The sequence below is a fragment of the Gorilla gorilla genome, chromosome 8, assembly GCF_029281585.2.
Source record: "Gorilla gorilla gorilla isolate KB3781 chromosome 8, NHGRI_mGorGor1-v2.1_pri, whole genome shotgun sequence".
NCBI classification, from domain to species: Eukaryota; Metazoa; Chordata; class Mammalia; order Primates; family Hominidae; genus Gorilla; species Gorilla gorilla.
The window spans coordinates 125,705,583-125,718,547 of NC_073232.2; the positions used below are offsets into that span (position 1 = coordinate 125,705,583).

Below are 12,965 nucleotides of genomic sequence, written 5' to 3' on the forward strand. Positions count from 1 at the left end.
TACAGAAATGGCCCCCTTGGCCCCTTCCCATGGAGGAGCACGAAGATGCTCCAGGGCAGAACTTGTTCTGCCCTGTGAACCCAAGGTTCCATCCAGCCTCCCTGCCCCCACCTCCAATGTATGCGCTGGATAAAAACGATGAGCCACCTCCTTCCCACCACTGCCCCCAAACAGAAGTCTAACCCAGCCTATGCCCATGATATAGAAATTCTTACCTCACCCTGGTGTTCATAGCATGTCCTTGTGTCAGGTCATGCAGTCGGTTTTCTAAGGCAGATGAGAATTCTGAGGGTACTCACATGCCAAAGGAGAATACAAGAAGCACCATCCCTCTCCCCAGCACTGACCAAATTCACCCCAGAGGCCCTTGGCACAGCTGACTACCCAGACGCCACCGGCTTGGCTTCCTTTTCCAAGGACGTCCCCATGAGCTCCATGTGGGGCTGTATCCCCGCCTGCTCTGCCCTCCTTTTCTTCTGAACATCTCCCCAACCTCCCCGCCTCTGACATCACTCCCCATCCTGGAGTTGCCTGTCCTCAGCCAAGAGCCGGCAACATGACATTTCTCCCTCCCAGGATGCTTCCAAATCCCTTCAGAGGCATCTCTGTCAGGGGGTTCCGAGGCGAGTGTCGCCTCTCAATTGCTGAAGAATATATTAAAAATTCCTGATAGCGACGCTTTACTCTTAAATACAAAACCAGCCCTTTTCAAAGGCCCCCTGAAGGGCCAAGAACATGCCCTGACTATAGGGAAGGAAACATTTTATCCAGGCAATTCTTAAGCAGAGAAACACCCAATTGATTCGGCCACTGAAGTGTGAAATCATTTACACAGCGCGCCGGCAGGGCAGCCACACTGTGCGGAGGCTTCCCGGCCGAGCTTGGGCCCAGCTGGCCCTTGGTAATCATGGCCTCTGCTCTGGCTGGGCCAGCACTGCTGTGGTCAAGGCCAAAGCTGAGGCACAGACTTAGTTCATTAGTGTGCCCATGGCTGGTGGGGAAGGGCACCCAACAGCCTCATGCCTGCAAATTAATTGTATGCCAGCGGCTTTGCAGAAGCATCCCTGTTGGGATGCGGCACATGGCATGGAGTCAGTAAGTGTTGAATCTTATCACTAGCCTCATATTCATTAATATTATACTAAATCTGGCCAGGAAGCCCTTTATGTGAGGGGGGCCAGAAGCCAAAATGAACTGCTTGCATCCTGCTCGTTGTCAGAAAGGGACGGTGCAGGGAAGTCAGCATTGCAATGAATGCTTTTGAGTAATGTCTACCCTGGAGTTTTTTCATGGAGATTCAAATCAGCTTTGTGGAAAATGGGCTCTCATGGCCAACAGGGCAACATGTCACCAGAGGTGTCCAAGCAGAGGCTCGGGACACTCATTTCTGTCCTTGGAGGAGGAATCTTAGCATGGCAAGAGGCATCTGAGTCCCCTCACCCCCAGCAAACCCTTGCATATTGTATCGGTGCATTAACGAGAGGCCATTTGTCTTTTGTCAATTTACTCCTTCTACAATTTTATATTGAGTGCTTACTAGGTGCTCTGCTAGGTACCAGGAAACTATCCAAAATTTAAAATGTGAACAAAAGAGATCACACACAAAAAATGAAACAGGATGACATGAAAGAAGAGTGTGTCTGCTGTAAATGGAGTGGTTAGGGAAGAGCTCTCCTAGGAGGTGACATTGGGTCTGAGACAATGCGAAGGAGCCAACTATGCAGAGAACAAGATTCTAGGCAGATGGAACCATAAATACCAGTACCATGAGCCCAGGCATAGTTCCATGTAGTGGCTGAATCCTGTAACCAAGGGGAGCAGGCAATGAGATAAGACTGTACCTGTAGATGGGGCCCAGGCTGTGGAAAGCCTTGTGGGCCAGGACAAAAGGAGATGAGGTTTTATTCTAAGAGCAACAGGACGCCACTGGAGTGTTTTATGTAGAGATGACTTGACATCATTGGATTGACGCAGGGTAAGCATCTTCCAGAACAGTACCTCTTTTTGTCATTGTGTCTTTCAAATGCTGAGAAAATGTTTTGCATGGGTAGACCAAGGGAAGAAATAACTCTGCTAGTGTGTCCATAGAAGTAGATGCAGGGACCAAAATCCTGTTTTACAATGCACTGGGCTTTGAAATGCCTTGAAAATATTCCTAGCCGATTCCTGACTCTTTAGGGCTGCTTTCAGCTCACTTGAACTGTAATGAAGGTGGCCCTTATCAGCCTGAGCTTGAGCTGCCTTAATTAGACCCAGATTCTCTATCTTTAAATTGGTCTTACATCAAAGCAAGAGTTATAATTGCAGGTGATGTATTTTCGAGTTGCATTGTTATGTAGAATACAGCTGCCAGCAGGTTGTGTTAGGATTATTGAAAAGCAATTTGCAGGGAGGTCTGTGGGGGAAAGGTAGTTCACCTCACTAAGCCTAAAAAAAAAAAAAAAAAAGAGCAATAGATAGCTGGAGGTCTTGGAAAAACATGTTTAACAAGAGGTATTATTCAGTATTTTACCAGCTCTATTTTGCATGCACATCTGGCTTAAGCCACTCCTGGCTCAGAGACACTGGGCTGTTAAGTTCCACGTTGTTAGAGGTCATTACTGGTCTGCATTTGATATGGCTGAGGGATTGGTTTGCAGGGGTCAAAATAGGTTATCAGGAGAGCTCAGGCAGCTGGAGGCAATTCTGAGGCTTTTCACCAATTCCCTACTCTTAAGTTTTGGAACTGGGAGATTTTAGACTTACAGGGTACTTGTGGAAGACACTTGTCTAGGCTGATTCCATAACTTGGCTACTGTGGATAGTGCCGCAATGAAAATGGGATCGACATGCTGATTTCAAATATTCTGGTTAAATACCTGTAAGTGGGATGGGACAACATGGATGGTGTGTTAGTCCGTTCTCACGCTGCTAATAAACACATGCCCGAGACTGGATAATTTATAAAGGAAAGAGGCTTCATTGACTCACAGTTCCGCATGGCTTGGGAGGCCTCAGGAAACTTACAATCATGGCGGAAGGGGAAACAAACACGTTCTTTTTCACATGATGGCAGGAAGGAGAAGTGCAGAGCTAAGGGGGAAAAGCCCCCTTATCAAACCATCAGATCTCATGAGAACTCACTCACTGTCATGAGAACAGCATGTGGGATTCAATTATCTCCATCTGGTCCCACCCTTGACACGTGGGGGTTATTACAATTCAAGGTGAGGTTTGGGTGGAGGCACAGAGCCAAACCATATCAGATGGGACTGGAGGACATTATGCTAAATGAAGTAAACAGGACACAGAAAGACAAATGCTGCATGTTCTCACTTGTATGTGTAATCTTAAAAAAAAAAAAAAATGAACTCGAAGAAGCAGAGAGTGGAAAGATGGTTACCAGAGGCTGGGGGTGGGTGGGGAGAATTGGGAGATGATGTTCAAAGAGTACAAAGCCTTAATTAGAAAGGAGAAATAAGTTTTTTTCCCTTTGAGATATATTGCAAAGTATGATGAATATAATAATGTATTGTACATTCCAAAATCAGTAAGAGAGTAAATTTCAAATGTTCTTAGTACAAAAAAAGATAAGTATTTGAGATGATGGATCTATTAGTTTATTGAATTTTTCCAGATTATATTCATAAATCATAACATCACTTTGTACTCAATAAATATATATGACCATAATTTGTCAATTTACAATTAAAAAATAAAAAAAGACATTTGTCTTGATTTCTTTGTTTTGAAGGATGATTGTTTTCGCGTGACCAGTTACAAAGTCTCATAGGAGAATCTTTTCTTGTCAGTGGAGGGAGATTGCCATTCAAGCCCTGTGGAAAATGTGGACATGTTCCTAGGTTTAGGGAATTGAGGGGATTAGTGAGTGGCTTAGTCATAAAAGAAAATGTTTCACAACTTAGAAAAGACTGCTCAAGTGAAGGGACTCTTCCAATTCCAAAGCACAACTTTTTTTTTTTCTTGATATCCAAATACTGCCTGTGTTAAATGAGAATTTTTTTTTTTTATTATTGTACTTTAAGTTCTAGGGTACATGTGCACAACGTGCAGGCTTGTTACATATCTATACATGTGCCATGTTGGTGTGCTGCACCCATTAACTCGTCATTTACATTAGGTATATCTCCTAATGCTATCCCTTCCCCCTCCCCCCACCCCAAAACAGGCCCCAGTGTGTGATGTTCCCCTTCCTGTGTCCAAGTGTTCTCATTGTTCAATTCCCACCTATGAGTGAGAACATGCGGTGTTTGGTTTTTTGTCTTTGCGATAGTTTGCTGAGAGTGATGGTTTCCAGCTTCATCTATGTCCCTACAAAGGACGTGAACTCATCATTTTTTATGGCTGCATAGTATTCCATGGTGTATATGTGCCATATTTTCTTAATCCAGTCTATCACTGATGGACATTTGGGTTGGTTTCAAGTCTTTGCTATTGTGAATAGTGCCGCAGTGAACATACATGTGCATGTGTCTTTATAGTGGCATGATTTATAATCCTTTGAGTATATACCCAGTAATGGGATAGTTGGATCAAATGGTATTTCTAGTTCTAGATCCTTGAGAAATTGCCATACTGTCTTCCACAATGGTTGAACTAGTTTACAGTCCCACCAACAGTGTAAAAGTGTTCCTATTTCTCTACGTCCTCTCCAGCACCTGTTGTTTCCTGACTTTTTAATGATTGCTATTCTAGCTGGTGTGAGATGGTATCTCATTGTGGTTTTGATTTGCATTTCTCTGATGGCCATTGATGATGAGCATTTTTTCATGTGTCTGTTGGTGGCATAAATGTCTTCTTTTGAGAAGTGTCTGTTCATGTCCTTCGCCTACTTTTTGATGGGGTTGTTTGATTTTTTTCTAGTAAATTTGTTTGAGTTCTTTGTAGATTCCGGATATTAGCCCTTTGTCCGATGAGTAGATTGCAAAAATTTTCTTCCATTCTATAGGTTGCCTGTTCACTCTGATGGTAGTTTCTTTTGCTGTGCAGAAGCTCTTTAGTTTGATTAGATCCCATTTGTCAATTTTGGCTATTGTTGCTATTGCTTTTGGTGTTTTAGATATGAAGTCCTTGCCCATGTCTATGTCCTGAATGGTATTGCCTAGGTTTTCTTCTAGGGTTTTTATGGATTTAGGTCTAACATTTAAGTCTTTAATCGATCTTGAATTAATTTTTGTGTAAGGTGTAAGGAAGGGATCCAGTTTTAGCTTTCTACATATGGCTAGCCAGTTTTCCCAGCACCATTTATTAAACAGGGAATCCTTTCCCCATTTCTTGTTTTTGTCAGGTTTGTCAAAGATCAGATGGTTGTAGATGTGTGGTATTATTTCTGAGGGCTCTGTTCTGTTCCATTGGTCTATATCTCTGTTTTGGTACCAGTACCATGCTGTTTTGGTTACTGTAGCCTTGTAGTATAGTTTGAAGTCAGGTAGCTTGATGCCTCCAGCTTTGTTCTTTTGGCTTAGGATTGTCTTGGCAATGTGGGCTCTTTTTTAGTTCCATATGAACTTTAAAGTAGTTTTTTCCAATTCTGTGAAGAAAGTCATTGGTAGCTTGGTGGGGATGGCATTGAATCTATAAATTACCTTGGGCAGTATGGCCATTTTCACGAATTGATTCTTCATTTCCGGGTGGAAAATGCACCATTAAGGGAGAACCGTGTCCCTTCATTAACTACTGGTGCATATTTCTTTGCATATTACTTAGGATGACCAAGAAGAGAGTGTAGGAACTAGTCAAAGAATAGATTTCTGGGAGTTTGTCTTAATTTGTTGTTGAGTAAGGGAAGCAAACTAATTGTTCCTGTCACTCAACCTGATTTGATATAGTCTCTGCTAAATTAGAAGCTATGTATCAGATCTCCCAGAAAATATTCAGAGATGCATAATAAGAAACCTTAATGAAGATATATGGATGCATTTCCCCACCCCTCTCCCACGTCATGATTTTTAGAGCCGTTTGCAAGCTTGAAATATAATAGTTTCTCCCAGCAAACTCTGACCATTGGCGACATTGATAAAGTTGTGTTGTCTACAATTGTGTCTACAGCCCACTCAAACAAATAATCACTTCATTGAGCTGGAGGGTGGGGGCAGCCATCCATCAAAGGTTTGGAAACACTCCATTGCGTAGCTGAATTTTTCACTTTTCAACTGTTTGTTCTGGTGGTGAACAATCTTGGCCTCTGGGGAAGTAGGCGACCTCTTGCCTCTTAAGTTGAGCTAATTTCCCCAGGCAGGAAGACAGCTTCATCTCTACAGGGTTTAGGCTTGGGGAAGGTGAGGTCAAGTTAGTCACCAAGGACAGGGAATCCAGGCCTTCACTCCAAACCACATTCACTTTTCTAATCAAACTGGCTCATATGATTCCAATTATTTTTCCATCCTCTCCAAGGGCAGTGGGCCGTGGGGTAGGCTGACGACCTGTGAAATTTCAGTTTTAAAAAATGAAACTGATTTGGATTTATTAAAAAGTCAGCCCATTTCTCTGGTTCTGTGTAGATGTAGAGAGGACAGAAAAAGCTGCCAAAACACTGGGTCCCCTTCGAAGACCAGCAACCCCCCAGCCCCCAGCTTTGGCAGCCACCTCAGGTCAAATTTCTATGCCCAGGACACAGGGAGAACTCTCCTATGACTTGATAGAGGAGCAGCCTGAATCCCCAGAGCCATACATGCACTCATGACCACATCAGCAGTATAACCTGGGTGAAGTTGTGTGAGGCTGAGCCACTGCAGACATCCTAGAAGATGTGGGTTTGTCAGAGCAGAAGAGACTTAGGTCAGGACCCACTGTGCTCTGACCTCCACCTCTTGATTCTTTCCTTCCCCCATTTCAGGCTGATATTGCTGAATGTGGTGTCTGCAGGAGCTGGGAGCCTGTTCTGGACTTCTTGGTGAGTGCGTAGGCTGGGCAGGGAGAAAGCATCTGAATATGCCGCTGTTCCACTTGGAACTTTCCCCTTCCTCCTCTCAGACTCCCGTATTGACTCATCTGTGACACAACCTGCATGCTCTTTGTCTTATTGGCTTCACCCTTCCCTTAGAAAGCTGCTCAGTTGTTGGAGTGTGATAAACTCAGTGTATAGATACATGCCCCAACATGGATAGATCTTCAGAACATGATCCTGAGCTTAGTAAAAACAAAATAAATAAAAATAAAATACACAGGATAAGACACTATGAAAAGTACACACACGTGAAGCAGCAATATTTATGAAACAAAAAGATCATCTTAAATGCATTAGAAGAGCTGCCTATGGGAGGAGAGGAATGGAAATGGGCTATAGAAATAAAAAGAAGAAATAAAACAAACGAATGACTGAATCATTCCACCAGTGATGATAATGTACCATGAGCTGAAGAGTATGATTAGCTCAACCTCCTGTCCTAGGCAGAAAGTGATGAAAAGTGATGACATGTTGACCATCTTCTAATGATAAACATGAGGTTGAGGATCCAAGTGATGCCATGGTGCCAAGATTACCAGCTCAGCCTGGATCCTTCCATGCTCATGGGCTGCATATCCAGGCACAAAGGAGCTCACCAGGGGAAGCCAGGAGATATGCTCCCTAGCTCAACAACTTCCAGAGGAAAATGACCAATTCAGAGGGGACTGTTTCTCCTTCCCCGACCACAGTCCCTTCACTGCCACCTTGCAGTGTGAGTTGTTATGGGGCTGGGAGCAGTCTGAGCTTCAGTTTCACCATCTGTAAAATGGGAGCAATGCTAGTACCTCTTTCGTAAGGCTGTGGTGAGGAGTGAATGTGTAAATGTGTGACCTGCTCTCAGCATACTGCATGGCTTTTTTTCTTTTTTTAAGACAGAGTCTTACTCTGTCACCCAGGCTGGAGTGCAGTGGCACGATCTCAGCTCACAGCAACCTCCAGCTCCCAAGATCAAGTGATTCTCCTGTCTCAGCCTCCCAGGTAGCTGGGATTACAGGCGAGTGCAACCATGCCCAGCTAATTTTTGTATTTTTAGTAGAGATAGGGTTTCACCATGTTGGCCAGGCTGGTCTTGAACTCTTGACCTCAAATGATCCACCTGCCTCGGCCTCCCAAGGTGCTGGCCTCTGCATGGCTCTCAGTAAATGCTCATCATCATCATGCTCTTGATAATATTTGCTAATAATAGCAACAATAATGATAATCATAATGATGATAGTAATAAATCTTGCCACAGGGAGCATTTTTGGCTTTCTTATGTAAGCCTTGCTCAGAAGCTCCAGTTTTCTAGTTATTCTGAAGACTGTGGTGTCCAGCCAGACAACATGAAATTAATGAAATCAAGGAAGCCCTCTGAGATTCTGGAAGATGGAATATTCTTTGTCTTCTCTCCAGTCTGCAGAGAATCCTAAAGGGCTGGCCACAGCAAAGGAAGTCCTGGCAGCCACATCAGACACCAGGGTGAGCCATCTGAGTCCAGAATCTCAGCAAGAAGGAGGAGCTAGGAGAGAGAAAGAGGAACCATGTGCAAAGTTAAGAATGAGTAAAGAGGCCAGGCGCGGTGGCTCACACCTGTAATCCCAGAGCTTTGGGAGGCCAAGGTGGGTGGATCACAAGGTCAAGAGATTGAGACCATCCTGGCCAACATGGTGAAACCCCATCTCCACTAAAAATACAAAAAATTAGCTGGGCGTGGTGGCGGGCACCTGTAGTCCCAGCTACTCGGGAGGCTGAGGCAGGAGAATCACTTGAACCTGGGAGGTGAGGTTGCAGTGAGCCGAGATTGCGCCACTGCACTCCAGCGTGGCAACAGAGTGACACTCCGTCTGAAAACAAAAAAAAAAAAAAGAAAAGAATGAGTAAAGAATAGCTGGTGACCCAGACTGTATGCTCATCCCTAATGGTACATACTATTCTCTTAGAGTCTTCATTGTACAAAGCACTTTAATACTTCTTATCTCATTCAAGCCTCTTGACTCTCTTCTGAGGGCGTACAGAACTCTCCATTTACAGATGGGAAAACTGAGGCCCAGTGTGTTCCAAGGCCAGGAAGAACATTAGTTGCAGATCTGGGCCTAGAACTCAGGCATTCTGATTCCCAGTCCAGGGTATTGTATGGTAATAATGGTCATAATGATAATGACAGTTACTACTCACAAGTGTCTACGTGAGCCAGGCACTTTTTAAGAGGGTTTGTGTTTTATTTAATCCTTATAACAGACCTATGATATGAATGTGCTTACTGTCCTCATTTCATGAATAAAACAGCTAGGGCTCAGAGAGGCTAAGTAACCTACCTAAGGCTGCACAGCCCAGAAGCGATGGAGGAAGGGCATGAACCTGGATGTACATCACTCCTCTTGCCACCTTTTATTGCTATGCTACTACCTTGAGGAGTAGTTTCTACTGCCTGGGTCTTCTCAAGGCAAAGAGCTTCCACAGACCCAAGGATGGGTTCATGCCCACCCCTTAATCTAAGTTTAAGAAACAAAATATTGTGTCTGAGGGCCATGGAGGAAGAGGTGGCTGTAGTTTCTGCAGCTAAGGGCTCTACCGTCTGAACTTGGAGACCTGACTAACCAGAGATCTCTATGCTGCACAAAGAAGTCATTCTGAGGTGGGCTGGCATTCTAGGAAAGTTTTTGGGGTGCCAGGACCTCACTTAGTGTTCCATGCCTCTTTGGTTGACTATCTAAGGTTCACTGGAGTTCAGCATGTCACCAAGACCTCCCTGCCCTATGGTCTAACCTTCATAAAGACTACACTTCAGACTGTGGATTCATCATAGGAGCTGGTGTAAAATGGCAGGATTGGGTCTAGAAGAGCCTCACTCTGAAGGTAAAGGCAAATCTGTGCCAAGAGAAGTCAGGATTGAGTCAAGTATATCTTTACTCTGCACTTAAGACTCATCCATTTCTTAAATTTGCTTTTCTTTTCCTCCATTATCCTGTTACCCCCAGCTTGGAAATGCATAGAGATGACAGAGCTGCAGTCATTATTGAACTAAGATGAGAACTAGATGTCCACACCTAAGAACAAAATTTGTCCAAAAGGACCTGGGAGATGGCAGGGGGTGACCACAGAGGGTTACTCTCCTTGCTATATCTGTGTCCCTACCCCCAAGTCATGCTTTTATTTTTCATCTGCTCGTTGCTGGAAAGTCTTTGTGAAAGAAAGAAGAAATATGGGCTAGGACCAATGATGGATAAGATTTGGAACACCAGGAAGACTGGGAAGGGTGCTGATGGGGAGAGTGTATGATGCCTGTGGAAGTAAGAGGTGGTGAAGGGCAAGGTGTCATGGGCTTAGAGTGGGCACCAAGTTTGGCTGGAGGGGTAATGGCTCATGGAAAGGGAGAGGCAGAGAAGAGCCAGAAGGAGGCTTTGAATGCCAGGAAGTATGTTAGACTTTTGACTTTCTTTGCATTCCCCAAAGCATGTGCACTAGAACTCTGGTTTAGCAGCACGCAGAAAGAAGTTCTGGGGGGCAGGGGGAGAAAAGTCTGCTCGAATAACTTTTAGAAACACTATGTTAAATTAAGTTAAATTAAATGGGTTTCTTTATTGCAGCATTTGTCACAACCTTTATTATAAAAATGTACCATGTGAATCTTCATTGGGGGAAGGTAACTTATACAGCATTTCTCAAATTTATTCTACCAATAAGCCCATTTTTTTCAAGGTAAAGTCTATGGGATTTGTTAAATGGGTCACTCTGGAAAATGCTTTTCCATATGAAATGGATTGTGGAGTGATTGGGAGAGAGAACCAGAGAGAAGGTAATTTCACTCTTGGTTTACCACGATGCCTACACAAGCCTCCACCCTCCTCAACCCCAATACCATACTCACCTTTCACCCAGAGATATTAAGGTCTGAGTTCTATGCTTAGTTTTACCGACTTCAGAAACATCTCTGCTCTGTAAATGGCAGTAGAAGCCTAAGCCTTGACTTGTGAGTCTTTGCAGGATGCAGGGTACTGACTCTCATTTCAGTTTTGAAATTATTTCACCAACCAGTCAATGATTTCAAAACCCTTTGGAGTCATGAATCCCTTTGAAAATTTACTGAAAGCTATAAGCCCTGTTGTGAGGGGGAAACTCATAGATTCATAATTTACATAAAATATTAAGGGCTGAGGCCCATCCGTGGACTATGTGCATGCAGTGTAGTCCACACATTTGTCCATCTGTTCCTCTGTTGGTTGCCACCATTTTCCTTTGTTCTGGTTTCACTTGGATGCTAAATGGGCAGCCCAATTGGCCCAATAACAAAATTGGCTCTGTGGTCTATACATCATCTCTTTGCCTGGGGATTATCCAAACTTGCCTGCCTGAAGCCATTTCCTAGGGTGGTAGTGAGGGTAAGCACATGGAGAATTCTGAACTTGTTTTTAATTTAACAACTTTGCTTTCATTTATAGAGAATGGAAAAATGGAGCAGAGATGCCCAAGAGACTTCTGTGCTTCACCTATTTCTAAAATTGGAGGGGGTGGGGACTGAATGGAGGAGAAGTTTAGTGTGGAGTCTTCCCTGGACATGTTTTCTAAATGCTTTTCCTCAAGATTACTTTGAGGATAAAGTCAAGCAACATATTGTTTCTAAATATATTGTTTCTTGGAGAAGGAAGACACACCTAGTAGCAATTCTCCCTGTTCCTCACTTTACTTTCCCTTTTTCTGAATCTGATAGTTTTTATCATTCCTTTATTTTTAACCTCCTTGTGTCATTTTCCTTCATCTGTCTCTTTGAAGTACCATAAAGTCATTTTGGGATATTTTAAAAATTCAGTCTGGAAGTCTTTATCCTTTAATATGATGGATTTGATCCATTCACATTTATTGTGATCACTCAGCTGCTTGGATTTTTCCAAACTATTTTTTGTTTGTTTGGTTTTTGACTTGTCAAATCTTTCTGTCTTCTCAATCTGTTTTGTATTGAGCATAAGGGATGAGAGAACACATTGTGTTGTCTTTTAATCTTATATAAAAACTACATGTGGGTGCTTCCCTGACTTCCTTAGGAAATCAGGAAATTTTATTCCTTTGTGTCCTGAGTCTCCCAATCTTTATTTTTCCCTGAGGCTTAGAGATCAAGTATAGGAAGGACAAAACTGGGTACTGAGCCAAGAAGAGAATGGAATGTTGCTCCCCTAGTCTTTCTGCCCACATAGAAATGGGGGAAAGGGTAAGGGATGAGATCAGAGAGAACAACAAGCAGAGAAGGTGGAAGCAAATGGCTTAAAGATCCACTAGACAGAGCCAGATAAAGCTTCACAATCTCAACCATAGAATTTTATTTACCCAGTTAGGGACCTGCTTGGGTAGGAGAGGGATTTCAGCCTTTTGAGTCTTGAGAAATGGTAATAAGAGAAGTGGCTTGCTTTCTGCCCCTTCCCTAACTATCAGAGCTTTTCTCTCCCATGACTGTGGCTAATGACCCGGCACTTGGAATGCACCCCACGGCTTCCAGATGTCAGCAATTGCTTTTGGTTTCCAGGAGACTAAACCAGCCCATAGCTCTACCAGCTTCTTCAATGGTTGGTCCAATAGGCCAGTGGCCACACATTTGCCCTAAATTTGGCTGAGCTCTGGGAAGAAGTAACCAGAATTGTGCTGAACAGATTGTGCATGTATGTGTGGCCCAGCCGAAAGCTCATAACTCACGCCCCAAGAGACACAACCCATAACAAGCAGCTGTAAATTGTTCCATTCTTGTGCCTTCAGGGAGAGGTCAAGAGTTCTCACACAGTTCTTTTAATGGAGGAGGAAGAGTCCAGTTCCCTAGTGCTCCCTCCAGCCTGGAAGAGCTATGCACACATAGACAAATACTTCAGTGGAAGGATGAGCCACAGAGGCCTACAGCAGATCCAGGGAGCCAAGGTCACCAAGCTTGCTCACGTAGAAGAGAACCAGGTCAAGCCAGTCAGCCTGGGATCCATGGCAGACTTTATGCTTTGTTCAGATGGAAACTGAGCTTTGCTCTAGGGTGCCTGGCTAAGACTGCCTGCTGCAAGCTGGCTTG

At 43.8% G+C, this 12,965-nt stretch overlaps 1 protein-coding gene across 1 annotated transcript in view; it reads left to right on the plus strand.

Annotated features, from left to right (window-relative positions):
* Nucleotides 1-12,965, plus strand: part of LOC134759154 (uncharacterized) — a 231,424-nt gene that overhangs the window by 141,772 nt on the left and 76,687 nt on the right. The window contains exon 4 of the mRNA XM_063709694.1: nucleotides 6,836-6,892. Within this exon, the coding sequence (XP_063565764.1) occupies nucleotides 6,836-6,892 (57 nt within the window). The remainder of the gene's footprint in view (nucleotides 1-6,835; nucleotides 6,893-12,965) is intronic.